General features: G+C 37.0%; 1 protein-coding gene across 1 annotated transcript in view; it reads right to left on the bottom strand.

Moving 5' to 3' along the window:
- Positions 1 to 19,825, bottom strand: part of ASPM (assembly factor for spindle microtubules) — a 2,279,206-nt gene that overhangs the window by 150,364 nt on the left and 2,109,017 nt on the right. Inside the window, exon 28 of the mRNA XM_044080257.1 lies at positions 6,020 to 6,196. Coding sequence (XP_043936192.1) covers positions 6,020 to 6,196 — 177 coding nt within the window. The remainder of the gene's footprint in view (positions 1 to 6,019; positions 6,197 to 19,825) is intronic.

Here is a 19,825-nt window from a genome sequence, read left to right as displayed (position 1 = left end):
TCAGAAGAATTTTTGATGACTGCCATTTTACTTTATTTATATTGCTTCTGTTTACTGGGATTGCCTGAACTGATTTAATGAAAGACTCATTTTCAGTGAAGGCCCAGGGAGAAAGGCTCCAACATAATAGACATTTTTAAACAGACATTCACTAATCTACACGAGCAGACATTAAGTATTATACATGAACAATTACACATACATTTGCTAATTAGATTACATTCATACAAAAATAGAGGCAACTACTACAGAATAAAATACTTGTGCTTTAGTAGATGCTAAACATTGAGCCTTTGGAGAAATGTATTAGTCAGAGATAGAATATATCATGTAACTAGTGCTTAGAAATTCAAAGAAATGTAGGTGAGGGAAGGAACTAGGTAGGGCAGAAAAAGAAAATGTAATACTGTAATTAAGGTGTAGAGCATAAAGCAGGTTGAGAGGTGTACACATACACACACACACAAATATATATATATATATATATATATATATATATATATATATATATATATATAAGGTTTATATTAGAAGTATAGAAGTGGGGTTGAGCAGTGTCACAAAACAATACATACAGCTGGGAGATGCTAGGAAAACTATTTAGATACTGAAGACTAGTTGTGGGGCATGGAATACTGAGTGAAGAGAAATGGTATGGCAATATGGCAAGCTGAAGACAACAGTGGCATTTATCTTGGAGATGTACAGGAGCACATGCATTGAACTGATATTTGAAGTTTTAGTTGCAATTTAAATGAGTCTACATTCTGAATGGATTTCAGTGGTAGTGGGATGTAGTCTATACTTTACACTATTTGAATATAGAGAGTCACCTTCAGTATTAGATGATGCGGTTATAGTCTTTTTGGACATGAAGCAAGCCAAAAAGCTTCTTCCTTCATCACTTTTAACTGGCAAGATTAAATCTCAGGCACAGGTGACAGTCGTTGACATAGTGCTCTTCCCCAAGACAATGTGCAGATTCTGACTGGTAAACTGATAGCTACATGTGTGTTTGTGTGTTGGTGTTTACGTATATTAGTGCAGGACTTCACCAGCAAAAGCAAGGCTTGAGATAAAAAGTGCATCAGTTGCAAAAAGTGCTGGTATGCCCTGGATTTGTATCCACTTATGGAGCACTACATCACTACGAGTTGGTACACGTATGCAAATGTCCCTGAATGTGGGGTCTTATAGAAAGAATACTGTACTGTGATAGAAGATAAACCGAATGAATACCCATTTAGGAGTATTTTCAAAGTCTGATCAGACTATGTTATTGAGTTTAAGTCTACTGTTCCCAAATTGTTCTACTTTTAGAAATTACAGTGTGGTTGCAACTGGGAGCATGACAACTACTCTTTCCACCTGCTGAAAGTGACAGACGCTTTCAAAACATGTTTAGGGTTGGAATATGCAAACGTCTAACAGTTTGCCCTTTACTAATGTTCCATTAACACGCCATCACTAGCCATTTACCTAAGGTAGCTGCACTCACCAGAGCGCTGGGTTTTCTCTGGAGGAAACTGCCCAGAAAAGATATACACAATAACAAGGATACCGCTGGATAGCTTCAGCATTATTATAGCTGGAAAGGGAGTCTTTTGCCCTTTTCGGTAAAGCTGGCTGCAGTGAAAATGTTTGATAATGATGATGACCCTAATCAAACTTAGGTCCCATGAGTACACATGACTTTTATAATCCAGTAGTGGAGGAAGGAATTTAAAATCTGCTTATCTACCATTTGGTTTTAATCAATAAGGATGTCATCTTTTCAGCTTGAAGGAATCCATTTCTTTCTCCGTTGACCCCAAGAAGGTGGACTGTCTCTGTAAGTCACTGCTGATTGCATAAAGTCACTGATCAAGTATCCATGAGCTCACTCTTACATCATCCCTTCTTGTCCAGTAGAAAGCTCAGAGACTACAGCAGTTTTTTACTTTGGGACCAGACAAGAGGTCCAAACCTCTGAGGTGGGTGTGGCAAACGAGTATACTCTATTGTATTTGAGCATACGAACCTACACTTCTCATTCTCTACTGCATTTGAGCATATGATCCTACATTATTCATCACATCTTTCCAGTTCCCAGTCTCTCCTAGTCAGTTGTGCACCCAAGCAACTTGTCTCTCTTCCTAAGTGTTTGGCTTGAGAGAGAAGCCGGCTCAGATCCTTTTTACATCTTTTTTTGTTAATAGGATAAGCCCACTAGATACACATTGTCCCTTTTAGTTGCAACCTGAGAACACTGTCTAGTAAAGTGACTTGCTTAGAGAAGGAAATTAAGCAAATGTAGGTTGAGGGAATCAAACTGCGGTCTATAGAAAGCAGCCTGTTATCAATTCATAGCCTTAATTCCCTGCAATATCAAACAAATGGAGGCTGTGTGGACTGGAACCTTAGACTATAGGAGGCAGCTTGTTAAGTTATAGCTTTAATCCTCTGCACTTACAGGCAGGTTCATGAGTGACTAATCATCTGATATTCTAAACTTTGTTACTGTGAGTCTCAGACAGCCATGAAACAGATTGTGAATCTGAGACTGCTGTCTCAGAATTTTCCCCTTTTCTATGAGGTATGGTGATTTTGGAGTTGGTATATGTGAAGGCTGCCAGCCTAGCTAGATAGAATTTTGTAAATAATTCTATGTCATTGTAAATATTAATGTAATCCACAGGCTTGTTCTACAAATGTAAAGAGAACTATATGTTAGCATTAAACTATATGTTGTACTGAACTGCAAAAATGAATCCACAGTGCACCCTGCTGGAAGAAAGCTGATAAAGTAAAGCATTTTATGACTGATCTCAAGCTCGGAGACAGAATGTCTGGATGAAGGAATTCTTTCTATTGTCTTAGGACAAGAGTTAATTACTAGATTTTACATGTAAAATGTCTTTTATTGCCGTGGCTTCCTGCAGGTGCAGATTACATAAAGAAATGTAAATTTTGAGTTTCTGTTAGCCTGGGAAACAGAATCAGAACTGTTAAGAATGATGTACTCTGAAATGAAAAAAGCAGTAGAGCCAGCAATCAGTGATTGAAGTAAAAGATGTTTATTTAGGAGAAAATAAAACAAAAAATGGAGCAAGCAGACCGGTTTCGGCTGTCTAAACCAGCCTTCTTCAGTGCATTAAAATCCACAAAACATACAAGCACATATTTATAGTATAGCCCCACCTGAAGTTACTTGAGGTAAATTGCACCAATTCATTAAAAATATTCATTCAGCCCTGGAGAAAACAAGGCACCTAGTTTAAATAAAATCATTTTTTTCTCCATATTGTTTAATAGCTGATACCATCCTGATTTGTTATTTCTGTTTCCCTGTATTCTATCAATAACTGTGAATCTAAATGTGGCTTTTGGGTGTTTCTGTGTATGTTTGTATAAAGCATTTGTTGCTTTTTTTTTTAATTCTGATGTCACTTAGATGTTCTGATATCCTGAATTTGACACATCTGGATGTTTGTCCCACATAGCTGAACAGCTACAAGAAGCCATGTAAATGACCCATTCAGATTGACAATTAGCAAAAAAATTAATATTGGAACACTTGTCCAGTGTTTTTACTAGTGAATTATTTGGTCTTCAACATGCTTTTGCAGTGGGTGCAATGTCTGCATGGAAAACAGCCCTGCAACGGCCCACCTTCTAGTGTTATTTGTGTAAGACTATTATCAAATCTGTTCCCTTGTTTATAGTGATTCATGAATGAACCAATGTTCTTGCCCCTCCTGAAAGAAAAGTGGCATGTATCATCCACAAGCGCACTAAGCTTGGTATCAGCCAATCGAATATTCCAATGTCTGCGGACACTGTTGATAAGGACATCCGTGTTCCTGCCATAGGTGGTTACTAATCTGATTTGGGAATTATTACTTGGGGTTTTGTCCCTGTATTGAAGAAGACTTTCTCTATCCTGACTGGCAGCCCAACATCTACCTTGAGCGATGTCCCCTTTCTTGTAACCCCTATCGTTAAATCTCCTAACCAAATCTGACTCATATGCATGGTATCAGCATCTGAACAAATCCACTTCAGGCGTAAGAATTGTGACTTTGGAATGTTTCTGCATATATGAGGAGGATGAAAGCTGGTGGCATGAAGCAAGGAGTTATACTAGGGGGTGTTTACGATATACCTCCGATGTCAATGTATGGTCAGCATTCCTGATTACTGGTACATCCAAAAAGGTGATTTTGTCAATATCAAACGTGATTGTAAACTGAATACCCCATTTGTTTCCATTCAAATATGTAACAGACTTCTTGAGATATACAATATCAGACCTCCATACCAACCAGCAATCATCCAAATATCTCCTCCATATGTCGATTTCATCAATATAAATATTGTCATTGTAAATATTAATGTAATCCACAGGCTTGTTCTACAAATGTAAAGAGAACTATATATTAGCATTAAACTATATGTTGTACTGAACTTCAAAAATGAAACCACAGTGCACCCTGCTGGAAGAAAGCTGATAAAGTAAAGCATTTTATGACTGATCTCAAGCTTGGAGACAGGATGTCTGGATGAAGGAATTCTTTCTATTGTCTTAGGACAAGAGTTAATTACTAGATTTTACATGTAAAATGTATTTTATTGCTGTGGCTTCCTGCAGGTGCAGATTACAAAAAGAAATGTAAATTCTGAGTTTCTGTTAGCCTGGGAAACTAAATCAGAACTGTTAAGAATGATGTAATCTGAAATGACTCAGCAGTACTGTGTTATCAATTTAAGACTTTGCCAGAGAGAAAGATGGAGCATTTTGGATTTTGTCTGAACCTGAACACATCAGCTCACCAGCACTCGCCTTTGCTGTGTAAGTAAGGTATTTATTTAGAACAGTGATTTCTCTTAGAGAAAGATAGAAATAGCCAGATTAATCTAGCTGTTTTCTATATTTATGTCAGACTATTCTACAGTATTATTTTAATGCATTTTCCTGTGATTTCTGAACTCTGCATTGTCATTGTGTTGAAGTAATAAGTATTGTCTTATATTTTTATTTAGTATTAAACATTTTTAAACCTTTCAACTGTGGCTGTTTTGTGGAGAGATAATTTAAGCTCTAGAGTACTTGCATAAATTTAAGTGATACTGTCCAGGCCACTCCAACAGCTTTAGCCCTGGGTCACACTATTTGGATAACAGTAATATTACACAGTGAAATTGGTCACCCTTTGGAAATGGCATTATTAGTGTCTGATAAGAGTAGTTGGTGGCAGTGATTGCTACCTTATAGCCTGGCAGGAAGGGGCATAGCAGAAGAACCTGTGCTAGCCATCCCCAGGAGTCTCTGTGTGTTTGTATATAAACCAAACCTCACAGTGTGTGCATGTATAAGCTACTTGGGCAGGGACATGAAGCACTGGCTGGACAGAGAGGGTACTGGAGGTTTTGGCGTGACTACACAGCTGATCTGGACCCTATAGCTGTGCCAGTGGGGAGTCTTACTGGGGATCTGGAGAGAAAGGAAGAAACCAGCCCCAAACTGGCTTTAATCTCTGTGTGCTCTTAGGATAAATTGTACTTTACTGTGTCGGTACTTGTTATCCTTCCCAATGTGCACGCCCCTCACTGGTGCTAGTAGAGAGGATGGAGTCTCCTTGATTACTGGGCCAGTGCACGGGTGTCACAGTATATACAAGCTTGGTATGTGCAACAGTAGGCAGTGAGCTCTCAATCTACAATCAAGTAGTGTCCCCATTGTTAGATCTCTGATTTACCAGTCATACAGCTAAATGTACAAAATGCACATAAAAAAAGAACAACTGGAATAGTCTGCAAGGGTTAAAAAGTCAGTATTATCCACTAAACAGCAAATTCTCTAACACTAAAAATTCACTGCAATCTAATGTGCACACACACATAAATGACACACTCAGATCAGCCAGTGAGTTCATTAAATGCCAAAGTCTATTTGCTGTTGCTGCAGCAAACAAGTATTTCAAGATTTCTCTTTCTTGCACATAGCAACATTTAACAAACTATAAATATGGAGTTTTACCAAAGCTCTGTGCCTGTTTTGCAGAAGAAGAGCTACCAAACAGCAGACTTTTGTAAAAATGCTTCCTCCCTTGTCTGCAAGTTTGTCACCAGCCTTTTCTCTGTAAATCTGCATCAGGTCTAGTAGTGTTTCAACAGAATGTTCAGTATCATAAACAGCTTCAGTAGTTTTTTCATACTGCAAAGAGAAAGAGAGAAAACAGACATAAGGATAGAAATATATCACATTACAAATAATTACTGCAATCTTATTTTGTTTTCTTTAGTACAGCAGATAAATTATAGTCATGTAGGATCCTACCACAAACAACTCAGAAGTAACAGTTGATTTGTCAAAAGGCCCAATGCATTGGGCAACTATTGGAATTTACCCTTCTGAGATCCCAATCTCTATTACAATACATACATACATTAATTTCTTATAATCCCCATCATATCAGCATGTGCATCTCTAAGGAGCACCTATAGTATTACCTGCGAGACTAAAAGGTTACACCAAGCCCCTAGGCTCTTTGTTTTAACTGAAAAAAATAATCAGCGAGTACAAATGAAAGACAAAACAAAATATAAAACAATACACATGCCCTGCTTATAGGAAAAGCTGTCTATAAACGGATGGTGGTAGGTTAACAGCAGCCCACTTCAGAGGGCTTTTTCACATAAATGACAAAGTAAGTGCTTGAGCATTTGTTATATCCGACTTCAAAAGTCTTCTGCAGTGTATAATTGCTTGGGAAAATTGTAAGCAGTACTACAAATCCTCCCACAATCCCAGAGATGGAGAAATTACTTAAAAGTAAGGGCTCAGAATACCAAGTCAAGAGGCATTAAAGTGCCAATAAAGGCTTGACCTCTGGAATAAAGTCTATGTCATAATGCTTTGCGTAAGTAAGACCCAAAGTTTAAGTGACAGTGGCATGAATACCCATAGTGAATAGATTCTAGAAATGAGCACTGGAAGCGATTACTGGACAAACTTTTGATTAGCATTAATCAAGAGGTATTTAGTCTCCTGATGGCGCAAAACAATTCGGTTAATAATCCACTGGCACAGCAAAGGAAAAAAAAAAAAACAAGTGATTTGTCTTGAATTCATGCTTTTCAGGTAAAAAATCAAAGCTGACACTACATGTAAATGCATAAAGGTCTCTCTCCTCCCCTGGATTCTGCATCATTAAAAGAAGGAACCGACCGTTACTTATCACCTTTGGTAGAAAACCTGGGTTAGTCTTAAGGGACACTTAATTCTTGTGAAAGATCGAACAGGTCTGTAACTTCATGATCTTAAAGTTAACAGCCACCAAGAACAGCATCCTCCAACAGATGAAGTTCAGTTGATTTCAAGGTAGGATGGGTAAAAGCCCATTAATCATGGAGTTTGTCTCAATGGGAAATGTTCCTCTAAAGAGAGCAAAGATGCAGAACCCCCTTAAAAACTGCTCCAAATTCCAATGCTGGGACAAAGCTGCAAGTATATACCACAGAATAACAGAAACCCAATCAGGTATTTGATGTGGATTACATTAACCTGAATAGTGACTGACTAGTGGAGCACAGGATACCTCTCCTCCCAAATGGAAAAGCTCTTCTATTTCCTAAAATACAACTGAAGACTGAAAGTCTTCTTGGGGACTTCAAAAACCCTGATCAAAAAGTGCAATGGAGTAATGATATGTAAATCAGAAGCCACAGCATGAGACAGAGCTAGCTGATGCCAAAACTGAGGAAAATTTTCCTGGTTTGCACCAGGAAGGTTCCTGAAGTCCAAGGAACCTGGACACCAAAGCCACGTTGTTCTCAATCACTAATAGACAACAAGGAAGAATTTTAGTCTTTTCTCTCTAAAGTCGAACCAGTGAAGGAACTTTGGTTGACTTGCCTTACATATTCACTGTCAAATGAGTTTTTTTTCCTTCTTATCAATGTTTGCTTTTTGAATCAATTACTTAAGGACCTGTATGTTAAAGGGGTTGTCTCAGTGCTTTAGGCTGGATATCTCCACTGATCACTAATTCTAATAAATGCATTATTTTCTAAAGTACAAATAGATTTGATGTTGATTTCAATGTAAAGAGTGAAAATGAAGTCTGCTAATGAAAGCAGCCATACTGATTTGTAATCATCTAAAGACCTAAGAAAGAGGTTGTATTTTAATGTCTCAAGGGGTGACCAAAAGCTTGGGGTGATAACTGAATTATAAAATTTAAGCAGCTTGTTTACAACATATTTAACGGGTTTTATATTGGCTGGAGTAGAAGACAGATCTTTTGCTTGACCAGGAAATTACCATGGAACCAGTTATATGCCAATCAGAGATGAGGGAAAAGGAAGCAAAGATGCCAAGCCAAAACAATTTGAGCAGGTAGATAAAGCAATTGACTGGAATGGAAGACAAGGCAAAAGTGAAATTCCATGGAGCTCTGGAAAACAAGAAAGGATCAGACTTAATGGACTATGTGAAAACCAAGACAGCAAATTGGACAAGTTCTGCAAATAATTGCTGGCCATTTGGCAATACCTGAGTCAGATGTCAAGTATGGGAAGCTTAGGTCTAAACTTGTTAAGTTTTTTGATATGATATAAAAAGGAACATGTTCTCTGGCAACTTTGGTGACTTAGTAGAAGGATTATCAGTTAACTGGGTAGTCTTATCTGGTGAATACTAGTATACCAGGGTGAATGTTAAACACTCCCTGCAATTTGTGCAGGCAGTAAGGAGTGTAAAGAAAAAGGAAGTACAGCCTGATATTTCTAGCAATATTATACTATAAAGTAGTTTAAACTGGTGGTATATTGATTTTTTCAAAATCCAAATGAAGTGATATTAAACAAAGGAAATGCAGCTAAGACTGGAGAAGCTGCAAAATGAGTAAGAAACAGCAGACATGAATAGATAGAGACAGATACTGCTGTGGAAACGTGTGTGAAAAGAATGTCGATTCAGTGCAGAAAAGGATTATTTGTGTATTACGTTCCTGAACAAAATGGCTTGAAAGACAATATGATTAAACTTGAATGCTTAGATTATACAACAGAAATTATTGAATAAAGTGCTCAAGATTTCAAGAATAATCTTCCAAAACATTTCATGAAAATGATAAATTGTAGCACGGATGTGTGGGTAAGAAATTATTTCTAACTATACTGAACAGGAGTATGAATAGCAATGATTAAGGGCCTGTATTAAATAAGGTTTGAGATATTTTACTGTATGGTATCTAAACTGTTGCAGTAAATTGTATCAGTCATATGAATATGTTAAGATTGAATAAGAACTGGACTAAAGAGAATAGCAATTATATGACTGCATACTTATAACATTTGTAAAACTACAAATATAAAATATGATGAAGTGTTAAATGATCAAGTTTAATACTAGATTTAAAAGGGAATATGTTAAAGAACTGGCTACATAAGAAAGCATTTTTTTCTAACTCAATGAAGATACTTATTGTAGCCATTTGCATACCGTACCATACTGCAGAGTACACATTGCATGAAAAACTACCATTTGTACTGGATATGGTGAAGTAGTAACTTCAAGACTAAATAATTTTGTAACTGTATGACTGAATTATTATGGAGTTTGGTGAACATGCTTAAATATTATAGATTATTGTAAAATATTATGGGTCGGAGTTGCAATATGGTGAGTTATTAACCACATCATTTAGCAAGTTTTTTTGTAATTACATTTATTTGTATTTTTTATTTTTTTTTGCCCTTGTGTCTGGCAACTCTCAAGCCTCCCCAACAATCAAACACTACAGTTAAATGGGGACCATCATCCAAGGCAGCCACGAGGGTGCATTGTGCTCTCGTTAACATTCTGGCAACAACAACTCCTGGTGGTGGCATAAGTACTTGTATTTCAAGCCCAACATATGCCCTCTTGTCTGTGCAAGCATGCTCCCATGTGCCAACAGGGGCTACTGTTACCAGCTAGGGTGGTCACACCCACATCTTTTTAGCATGGGGTCCCTGCATCATAACGGACCTATGCCCTCCTGCAGAGGCTCTGTCTTTATAGTAGTGATGCAAGCTAGGCAAAATAACCATTTTTCCCCTTAAGAATGCTTGCACATCCTACCTGCTTGCACTGTCAACAGCCTGAAACATTAGTGGAAATCGGGTCACCTAGCTGCAATCAGGGCATTATCACTGTAGCTTTCAAAGAATCAGGAACAAATCTCAACAGAATCAGGGAATATTTTTTAAATATTAGTACTATTAATTTGAGACGCTGACAGAATAAGGGAATATGAATTAATACAGCTTTTATGAAGTAACAGAAGTCTATAACTCTAATTATTTGTCATTTTTATAAGTGCAATTCACCACCTTTTCCCCAAAAGTCACTAGTTTTAGGAGAGACTAAGAGGGACAGAGTTAACAATTTTAGCCAAACACAGAGAGGATTTACAACTGCATGACTAAAATACTCAGTTTTTAATGCAACTGCCTGAACACTACATAGTACAGAAAAGTATTAATTGTTACTATCAGAATTGCACTGGACTACTAATCATATAAGTTAAATATTCTAGACAAGTTCAAATTAACTGCAAGACTGATTGCCCCAAATGTGATGAATTGCATAATTCTGAACACCACTTGTACATGATTGCTGAGTATGACTGCAAAAATGTTGAAGATGTGTGACAAAGCACATTTATACATGTTGTACATACTAGTCAAATGACAGGGCAAAAGGCTCTGCTGGATGTTTCACATATGGAAAACAGAAGCAAAACAGGATAAATTTTCCATTAGGAGCTTATTGCTACCTATGCTTAACTATCAAGCCACTCCCAGTCAGACTCTGCCCATTTTTCCCCCATTCCAGGGAATCATCTCAGTACAGTATGATGAAGATGACTATCCAGAGGGGCCATAATACAGGCAGCTATGAGGGTTACTTGTTCTCTTGTTAAGCATTCTGTCACTAACAGAATTTATATGGCCTGATTCCCTGGGCAGGGACAGTTACTTGCATCACCACAGGGACTCACAATGCCTACACCCTGTGAGTGCATGCGATCATACACTCGGTAATGAAGGCTCCATCATGAAGTAGCTTGGTGACCTGAAAGCCTGCCCCAGGATGCACATCACAATGGCACCCCTCCTTCAGGGGACTATGGCTGTTTGCTTCCGGCTCATGCTCACCCTCCCCTGCCAGTTCAGTTAAGTGCCAAAGCTGCTAACAGAACTTGGGTTGCTTGGGGAACAGTTATGTGTATACCCCCTATGCCACTATAGCTGGCTGGAAAAGAGAATATTAGTTTATGAGCAGATCAAGAAAATCAAGTTATGGAAGGCAGATAAAAACTTAAGGAGGCAATGGCATAAGACCATTAAAAAGAAATATTAGAAAACATGATGGGAAACTTTAGGGCCTCATATCAAACAGGCAATTGAGAAGCACAGAGAGAGACTGTTTTATGAATCAGGTATGTGGGTTTGTTGTCGGCTTTCTCATACAGAAAAGTATAAAATGAAATACAAGACAGAAGAAGAAGAAAGCATATATTCATAACAAGGATGAAAAAAGAGGACTTCATAGATGGCTGCACACTGAGTAACAGCTTATTTCTAGCTCTCCCAATGTGAAAACAAAAACTTTGCAGAGAAGCCCAGTAGACTTGTGTTTACTGGTAAATTTCAGAAACTGGCTAGTAAGTGCATGTCTGGATGCCAGGAATAAAGAAATACAGAAGAAATGGAAAAATGTCAGCTGCAAAAAGTGAGGAAGAAACTGATTGGGGAAAGTTCTGCAGCTGTTCAGTAAAAAGCAATGTAATCTTCAGACATGACTTCAGATAACGTACAGGAAGATACAAGACAATTGCATACAGACCTAGGCAGTCATCCATCCCTGGTGCCTATCGTATTGGCAACACACCTCTTACAGTTGACCCAGTGTCAGGGACTTAGGGACACACACAGATAGTAAACTAGCATTTGATCATCATGTATCTACAGTGGTGAAGAAATCATTCTATGTTGCACAACTTATAAACAAATATATGGCATCTAAGTTCAAGGGAGTCACTGTTCCACTGCATTTGGCATTCATCAGACCTATCATTGAGTACAATGCCCCCTTTGGTATGTACCTTACTAGGCATATCCAATAACTGGAATGCCCACAGAGGTTCCTCACTAAAAGAATACAGAGTGCAAGTAGTGTGTCCTATGCAGACCGGCTTAAGGCCCTATCCCTGTATTCTGTCTCCTACAAGCTTTTGAGGGCAGATCTATGCCTGGCATACAGGGCATTGTCAGATCCCACTCTGAGGGACCTCCTGCATATCCGCAAAACAAACAGTACCAGAATTACCCATTCTAAAGATGTAAACCTTGCCTGGGATATAAATAGGACCTGCTGGAGAGATAGATATGTATCACAGAAACTACTCGGTCTATGGAACAGAGTTCCCATCCACGTGAAGCAGAGTTCCTCCCTAACCCAATTCAAGTGCAACTTGGACAACTGGATGGAAAAGTGGAAATTCATCCCTGGTTTGGCATCTATGTCTCTAATGCAAACAGGTAACCTGTAAATGGTTCATCTCCCAGGCCCATGCTTACACTTATCAAGGGTGTCAGAACTTGCCAGAGATTTGGGATGTATGGCTAGGCTTAAAAAGGCCCTTGTGGTTTTTAGCCTAGTAAACATCTATTCACCTACGAACTTATAAATAAACAAAACACTGATGTAGCATATCAGCACAAACAACAAAAGGCTGGAAAAAAAACAGAAGACTCATTAAACAGATATGCAGATGAGATGATAAAGCTGCAAAAATCAGAGGTCGAAATAAATAAAAGGCTGGCTAAATGTGAGATTATTCAGGAAGAGATATTTAAAAAAAATAATAGAATTAGATGACAGCGCACATAGGGAAAACCTGAGATTTTTAGCTACACCAGAGAACCTGGAAGGAACAGACTGCATTAATTTTATGAAAGCACAAATAAGCAACTGGACTGGTACTCCACAGCAGTTGTTAGTTGAAAGGGCACATCATGTGTATGCTCCAAACCTGGCTACAAAAAAGTACCCTAGACCTTTAATAGTACAGATGCAATCCTACCAGGAGAATGAGTTGATTCTGACAAAAGTGTGGCAGAAGTATAAAGCACTAACAGTGGGAGACAGCAGAGTGTATGTGGAGAATGATTACTCATTGTACATCAGACAGAAGAGGAGCAAACCTATTCCACTACTCAGGGAATGTTGAAAAGCAGGTGTGAGATTCAAATTGCTGCAGCCAGCTGGCTTCAAGGTATTCTTCACTGGAGGGACAAAATCATTTTTGCGATGAAGTACATGCTAAGGAGGAACTACAAAAGTCTGCCAACAAAAAGTAAGATGTGAAATAGAATGAGATTCTGCTTCTTGTTTTTCCGGTAATAAAGACCACAGAGGGACTGTACCTGTGAAACCTTTTCAAAATTGTCAACAGAAAATGTTGGAGAGAAGGAAGGGAGCATGAGAATTGACTAGAAGAATCAAGAGTACACTGGAAATGAAGCAGAGGCAGGATTTCAGAGATGAACAGTAATAAAACCAGTAACATAATATGGGATTACAATGCAATAATCATATTTGTGAAATATGACAGAGCAAGAAAATCTGGAAATATTGGACTTTTTCAGAATTTGGTGGACTTGTGGGGGACTATAAAGCATATGCCCTAGTTCATGTCATTAATGTTTGGAAAAGTGCTTTGGGGAGGGAACAGGAGGGAGCAAGTTAACTGTAAGTAAAGATTTTTTTCCTTAAATAGTACCAATTTTGTGGCATGTGGTTTTCTTTACATGCTATGAAGTATTTTTTCCAGTTATTTTTAAGTGTAGTGGGGATTGTAAACAGGTGCTGCTGTTCTTTTTTTTTCTTTTCTTTCTCCCTTCTCTCGCACTTCTTGTTCAGTTTTAAGAAATTTAGGCACTGCAATGTATTATAAAAAGCTGGTTAAAAACAATAAAAGAGTAATGTGCTTTTTCTCATTCTTGCATGGGGAAATGACTGGATTAAAGACATTGGACTGATTTAGTAACATGTTTTAAGAGAGAGCATGTAAATGAAAAAACACTGAATATTAGGAGGCATTTTTCTAGCAAATGCATATATGCTCAGTAACAATTCTGCAGCTGGTCTTCATGTTCCATGGAAACAATCTGATAAAGAGAAACTGGCTACCTGGTTCTCATGAGACCATGGAGGCAATCTGATAGAGAAAGTGGCTACAGTTTGGTGGAGAGTGATTGGCTAAGGGGGAAAAACAGAAACTGTCTAGGAGATATTCTCTGAAAGTATTCAGGGGCTTTTCAAGGTAGTTAATATTCTCTGAAAGCAATTCAGGGGTTTTCACAGCTGGGAGAGCTATAAAGATAAGACAAAATCAATCAGCACTTAGTAGAAGCACAAGCTGCACCATGCATCTTAGTATAGGTAACCTTTCATTTAGGTTACCTCAAGTCTGTCAGTGTGGCCGTCAGTTTGGGACTTTTGCTCCTATTAAGAGGATAAAACTTCAACATGTGAAGGTGTACATAGTTTTGTGTGTTAGTACTAAGTTAACATGTTTTAGGGGGGTATTGGGGTAGTGTTTTTTTCAGGGTTTTCAATAAAGCAAAGTACTATAAAATGTGGCATAGGCTCAAATGTATATGACAAAAAACAACTGTATAAAAGTTCAACCTACTGAACAGTGTATGTATGTAACACAAAAACTGGAACTAGACATTTTAAGTGTTATGCATAAAAGGTGGGAATAATGACTTTTTAATACAATGACGCTTTCTTTAATGTCTTTATATGTATATGACCTCACAGATAAATACAAACAAGAAAGAGTAGTGAACTATATTAAAACATGTAGAGTGCAAATAGCTATGTTACAGGAGAGACACTCAGAAAGAAATGAATGTGTGAATTTGATAAAGAAAGGTTTTCAGGATGGTTAGTCAGCAGAATACCTGGGACAAAGGAAAAGAGAAATACTTATATTCATTGCAAGAGGGGCTCCAATAGTGATAGAAGAAGATAAAAAAGATAATAATGGTAAACTTGTAGTGCTAAGGGTTACTGGCAAGGGAGGAGGATTACATTGGGATGTATTTAAATTCCACTTAAAACTGCAATAATGGAGCTTGATAAAATTCTGGGAGAAATAAGATTTCAGCAAGGAATATTACTTATAGGTGGGGACTTGAATTTGATTTGCAGCAGTGAAGATGTGTCTGGGGGGTCCAGAAGGGGAAATATAATAAAGGAGGGTAGATTTCTGAAGACATTTATGAAAATATTTGGCATAGAAGATGTGAATTCAGTAATAGGAGTTTGGAGTGAGTTTACATATTTCCCAAGATATGAAAAATAAGGTAGACAGAATTTAGATTTCACAAGAGCATGTGGATTTAATTGAAAGAGTTGATACCCACCCAATAACTATTTCAGATCATGTGCCAATAGCAGCCAAAATAAAAACACAGGATAGATAATGAAATAAAAATGAGATACTGGAGTTTTCCCACCTACATGTTGGAAAGAGAGGAATTTAAGGAATGGGTAGTGAAGATTATTCAGGAGCTGTTAAAGAAGATAGAAATTTCTTCTGAAAATATAGCTAGGGAATGGGATAAAATTAAGGTGGAGTTTAAAAATAGGGTGGAAATAAAAGAAAGGGAGCTATGGTTAAGAAATAACAAGAATTATTTAGAGAGACTGACAAATGTTAAAGTATTGCAGAATAGGGGGAATCTCTCAGAACAAGAGGAGGCTCAACTGCAGAATTCTAGGCAGAAAATAAGGGATTACCTCGATAATATGCATGAGCGTAGAAAGACTGTTGTTAAGCAACTGTTTTTTGATAACATGAGAGGACAAAAACATTTAGCACAATGAATCAGACAACAGAAAGTAGAAAGGGCTGTCGCCAAACTTAGGGAGTCTATAACAAAGAAGGCAACAAGAGATCCTGTAGAGGTATTAGGAATATTTTGGAAATTCTATAAGAGTCTCTATAAAGCAAAGAAATATGAAAATCAAGAAAAAATACAAAGGATAATACAAAAACTGAGAAAAGGGAAGCTTTGTATTATGGATATTGATACAGTAGAGAGTCTATTGTCCAAAAGTCAATTACTGGAAACATCAATTATCCTAACGCAGCATTCTAAAGGTTTTGGGTAGGAATAACCATAAAAGCTGAATATGTAAAGGTTATACATATTAGCTTGTGCATGTTTTTTGAGCTTGTGTGTGAAAAATATTTCTTATTGTCCACTGGAATTGTTGAATGGTTGAAAAGTGCATTCCCTGTGTGCAGAAAAAACAAGATTTTAGAAGTTTTATCCTGTTTAATCCATGTTTGATTACCCAAACAGTTTGATTATCCGAACTACCCTAGGTCCCAATTAGTTCGGATAACAGACTCTACTTACTGTAGTAAGATAAGGGCATTTAAAATATTTTTAGTCCCTTTAGTCTTATACACAGGCATATGTTTAGAAGTTGTGGGTAGCAATTAATAAAGAGCTGAAGGACTTTATCTGGGAGGGAAAGATGGCAAGAGTCAAGTGGTATAAGCTGATTCTTCCAGTAAACAGGCAGATTGGGATTACCCAATCTGAAGGGGTATTTCATGTCTACACAATTAAGACTTCTATACATAGTAAAAAAGAAATGTTGACCTGTAGATACCAGTGCTCTTACTCAGGATGTAATCAATAATCTTTATTCCACAGAGAAGTAATTCCATAAAATGCTGGTTAAGCGCTTTCAACTGGTAACCCAGTCTTCTTCAGAACACTTTGCAAAGCACTTTACTAAACTTTTATAGTATGCAAAAACAATTCAATTTAAAAAAGCCCGCCAAAAACATTAAAGATATACTGTCCATTTGCTTGACTTGAAACCTTCGCAAATGAAAGAATGCAATTGCACAGGCTATAAACATATATAATTTAAAATGTTAAAATACAAAAATTAAATAAAATATTGTTCTAAATTATGATACCAATAGGAGAAATCCATTAGATACTGTAGATGTCTTATACATCGTAAACAATCCTAGTGTGTATGAAACCACTATGCTACCTAGTACTAAATGTAACATTAAATATATATGTGTGTGCTACCTCATAATCCATAACTAAAAATAAAAATATAAACTCCTTAATATACGAAACTCTAAAAGTAATGTCACTAAAATGGCATCTACTACATATATATATCTCATGAAAAGATGTGTAAACTCTAGTCACATAATAGTAGACTACTATATAGTAGTCATGTGCTAATTAATAATCATATAGTAAAAAATATGCTAAAAAATACTAAAAAATACTAGCCATGAGCTATTACTATTGTGAGAGTACTAAAAAGGGTTTAATGCTGACAAACTCATTTAATCCTGGCATCCTAGTGGCATCGGTTAACATCTGCCACTTGCTCTCAAATGATGCCAAGATCATTTTCCAATTACCTCCAAACGGGGTGCACTTGACTTGATCAATGATGGCAAAACGGAAACTATGTTCCTCCCCTTTATCCATTATATGCCTGTAAAGGGCATTTTTAGTGTCACATTTTTGAATGTGATACCAATGTTCATAAATACGTTTTTTCAATTGTCTCTCCATTTTGCCAATATAATAAGCCGGACAGGTAGTACAGGTGGCTAGATAAACCACCTGTCTGGTGTTACAATTTCCTGTCCTAACCTTAATACTTGTATGATTGATGTCTTCTAATTGTATATGTACTGCCTCATTAATGTACCTACATTGTTTACATCTCCCACATTTCGTGGTACCTTTATATTTGTCATCACTGTCTGTGATGTTACTAGCTTTCTCCAATATTCTTTTCAAATTAGGCGCTGTCTTATATACATATTTGGGAGTGGGTCCTACATGCTTGACCAGATTGGAAGACGTAATTATATCCCAATGTCTATGTAAAATGTCCTGAATGATATTGGTATGTGGTGTATATGTCAATACACACACACGTCCGTAGTGTGCATATTCATCTCCAACTTCATTAACGTTAACCTCATAATTACCTAATAAGGGTGGGTATTTCTTCCCCCATTCCCTCTGAACATAATGAATTGTATCTTTTACCATACTCTCTGGGTATCCACGATTAAGGAATAAGTTTTTAATAAATTCCAATTCTACCTTCATAACTATTTCTGTAGATGACATCCTGGCTGCTCTAATACACTGGCCCTTCACCACATTTTTAAAAACATGTGGTGGGTGATTACTTGAAAAATGTATGTAATCATTAGAAAAGGTAGGTTTCCTGTATATCTTAGATGTGAAACCAATGTTATCGTGTCCAACCAGGATATCTAAATATGGTATTTCAACTTTACTGTAATTGTGAGTAAATTTTAAAAATTGCGTAGTACCATTAAGGAATTTCATAAATTCCTGCAACCTGTCAGTGGATGCCTTCCATAAAATAAAGATATCATCCAGATATCTAGCATAAAAAGTTATGTCTGTATAAAATTCACTTTTAAAAAGAACCTCAGACTCCCATTCCAACATCACTAAATTAGCAAATATGGGAGCACATGACGCTCTCATGGCAACCCCTTTTGTCTAAAGTACTCTCCTTGGAACACAATATAATTGTGATCCAGTACTAGTTCCATCATATCACAAAGTAAGCTCACTTTATCCCAGTTCAACCCCGAATATTTCCTTAGACTATTGGCAAAATATTCAAGGCCTATGTCCTTCGGGATGCTGGAAAAAAAGTCCACAACATCGATGGTCAAAAAAATAAGATTAGAATTCCATTTATCCTTAGTAAGCTTTCCCAAAAAATTCCAGGAATCCTTCATAATGTGTGGAATAACCTTATATATATGTTTAAGCTGTCTATCTATTAACCTACCAATGTTGAATGTTTTCGACTTTGATCCAGATACAATGGGTCTAAATGGTGGATTGTCCAATGATTTATGTGTCTTAGGAATACCAACTATTTTTGCCAACACAGGATAATCATTTTTCAAAAACATATAGGTGTCATTAGTAATCCTGTTGTCTATCAGATACTCTTCAATGGCTAGATCAATTCGCCTATGGCCTATGTTAATTTGATTCATGGAAACACTTTCATAATTGTCAGTTCTATGTAAAAGGTGATAAATACTGGAGTTATATTCGTCAGTATGATATAAAACTATCCCTCCCCCCTTGTCGGGTTTCATAATCCGAACTTCCTTATTACATATAACCCTATTCAAACATTCCCTTTCCTTGTGTGAAAGGTTGTTATCTGTGACCGTCCGATTATTGAAACTACATCTCAGGTTCTTATGTAACCAATAGATGTCTTTACAAACCAGTTTCTCAAAGTTAGTTATGTTCGGATTTGAAATTGGAATATATGTACTTCTCTTACATGTGTTGTTACAACCTGTACTGTGTTGGTTAAGTTCTTGTTGCTCATTATTGTCAAACAAAATGGCTAGATTGAGTTTACGACAATACAATTTAACTTGTTTAATATTGTCTACTAAATCCATTCTGGCTGTTGGTATAAATTTCATACCCTTACTCATAACTTTAACGAATTCTTCATCTACCTCCACATCAGTGTAATTAAAAACATTGAAACCTTCGTAACTAGTCAAAATTCGCTTGGTCTTATCCTTACTTAATTCAACTGCGAATGTACTCTCAGTGTTGTCAAAAAAGTCTACAGTCGAAGGCTTCAATGTAGTGTTATCCAACATTTGGTACACGGTGTCTGGTGTGGGGATTGTTC

Source organism: Protopterus annectens, chromosome 8.part0, assembly GCF_019279795.1.
Source record: "Protopterus annectens isolate FY-2018-M chromosome 8.part0, PAN1.0, whole genome shotgun sequence".
In the NCBI taxonomy this organism is placed as follows: Eukaryota; Metazoa; Chordata; order Ceratodontiformes; family Protopteridae; genus Protopterus; species Protopterus annectens.
Note: the sequence above shows the minus strand (reverse complement) of the source record. Positions and strands in the feature narration are given on the sequence as shown.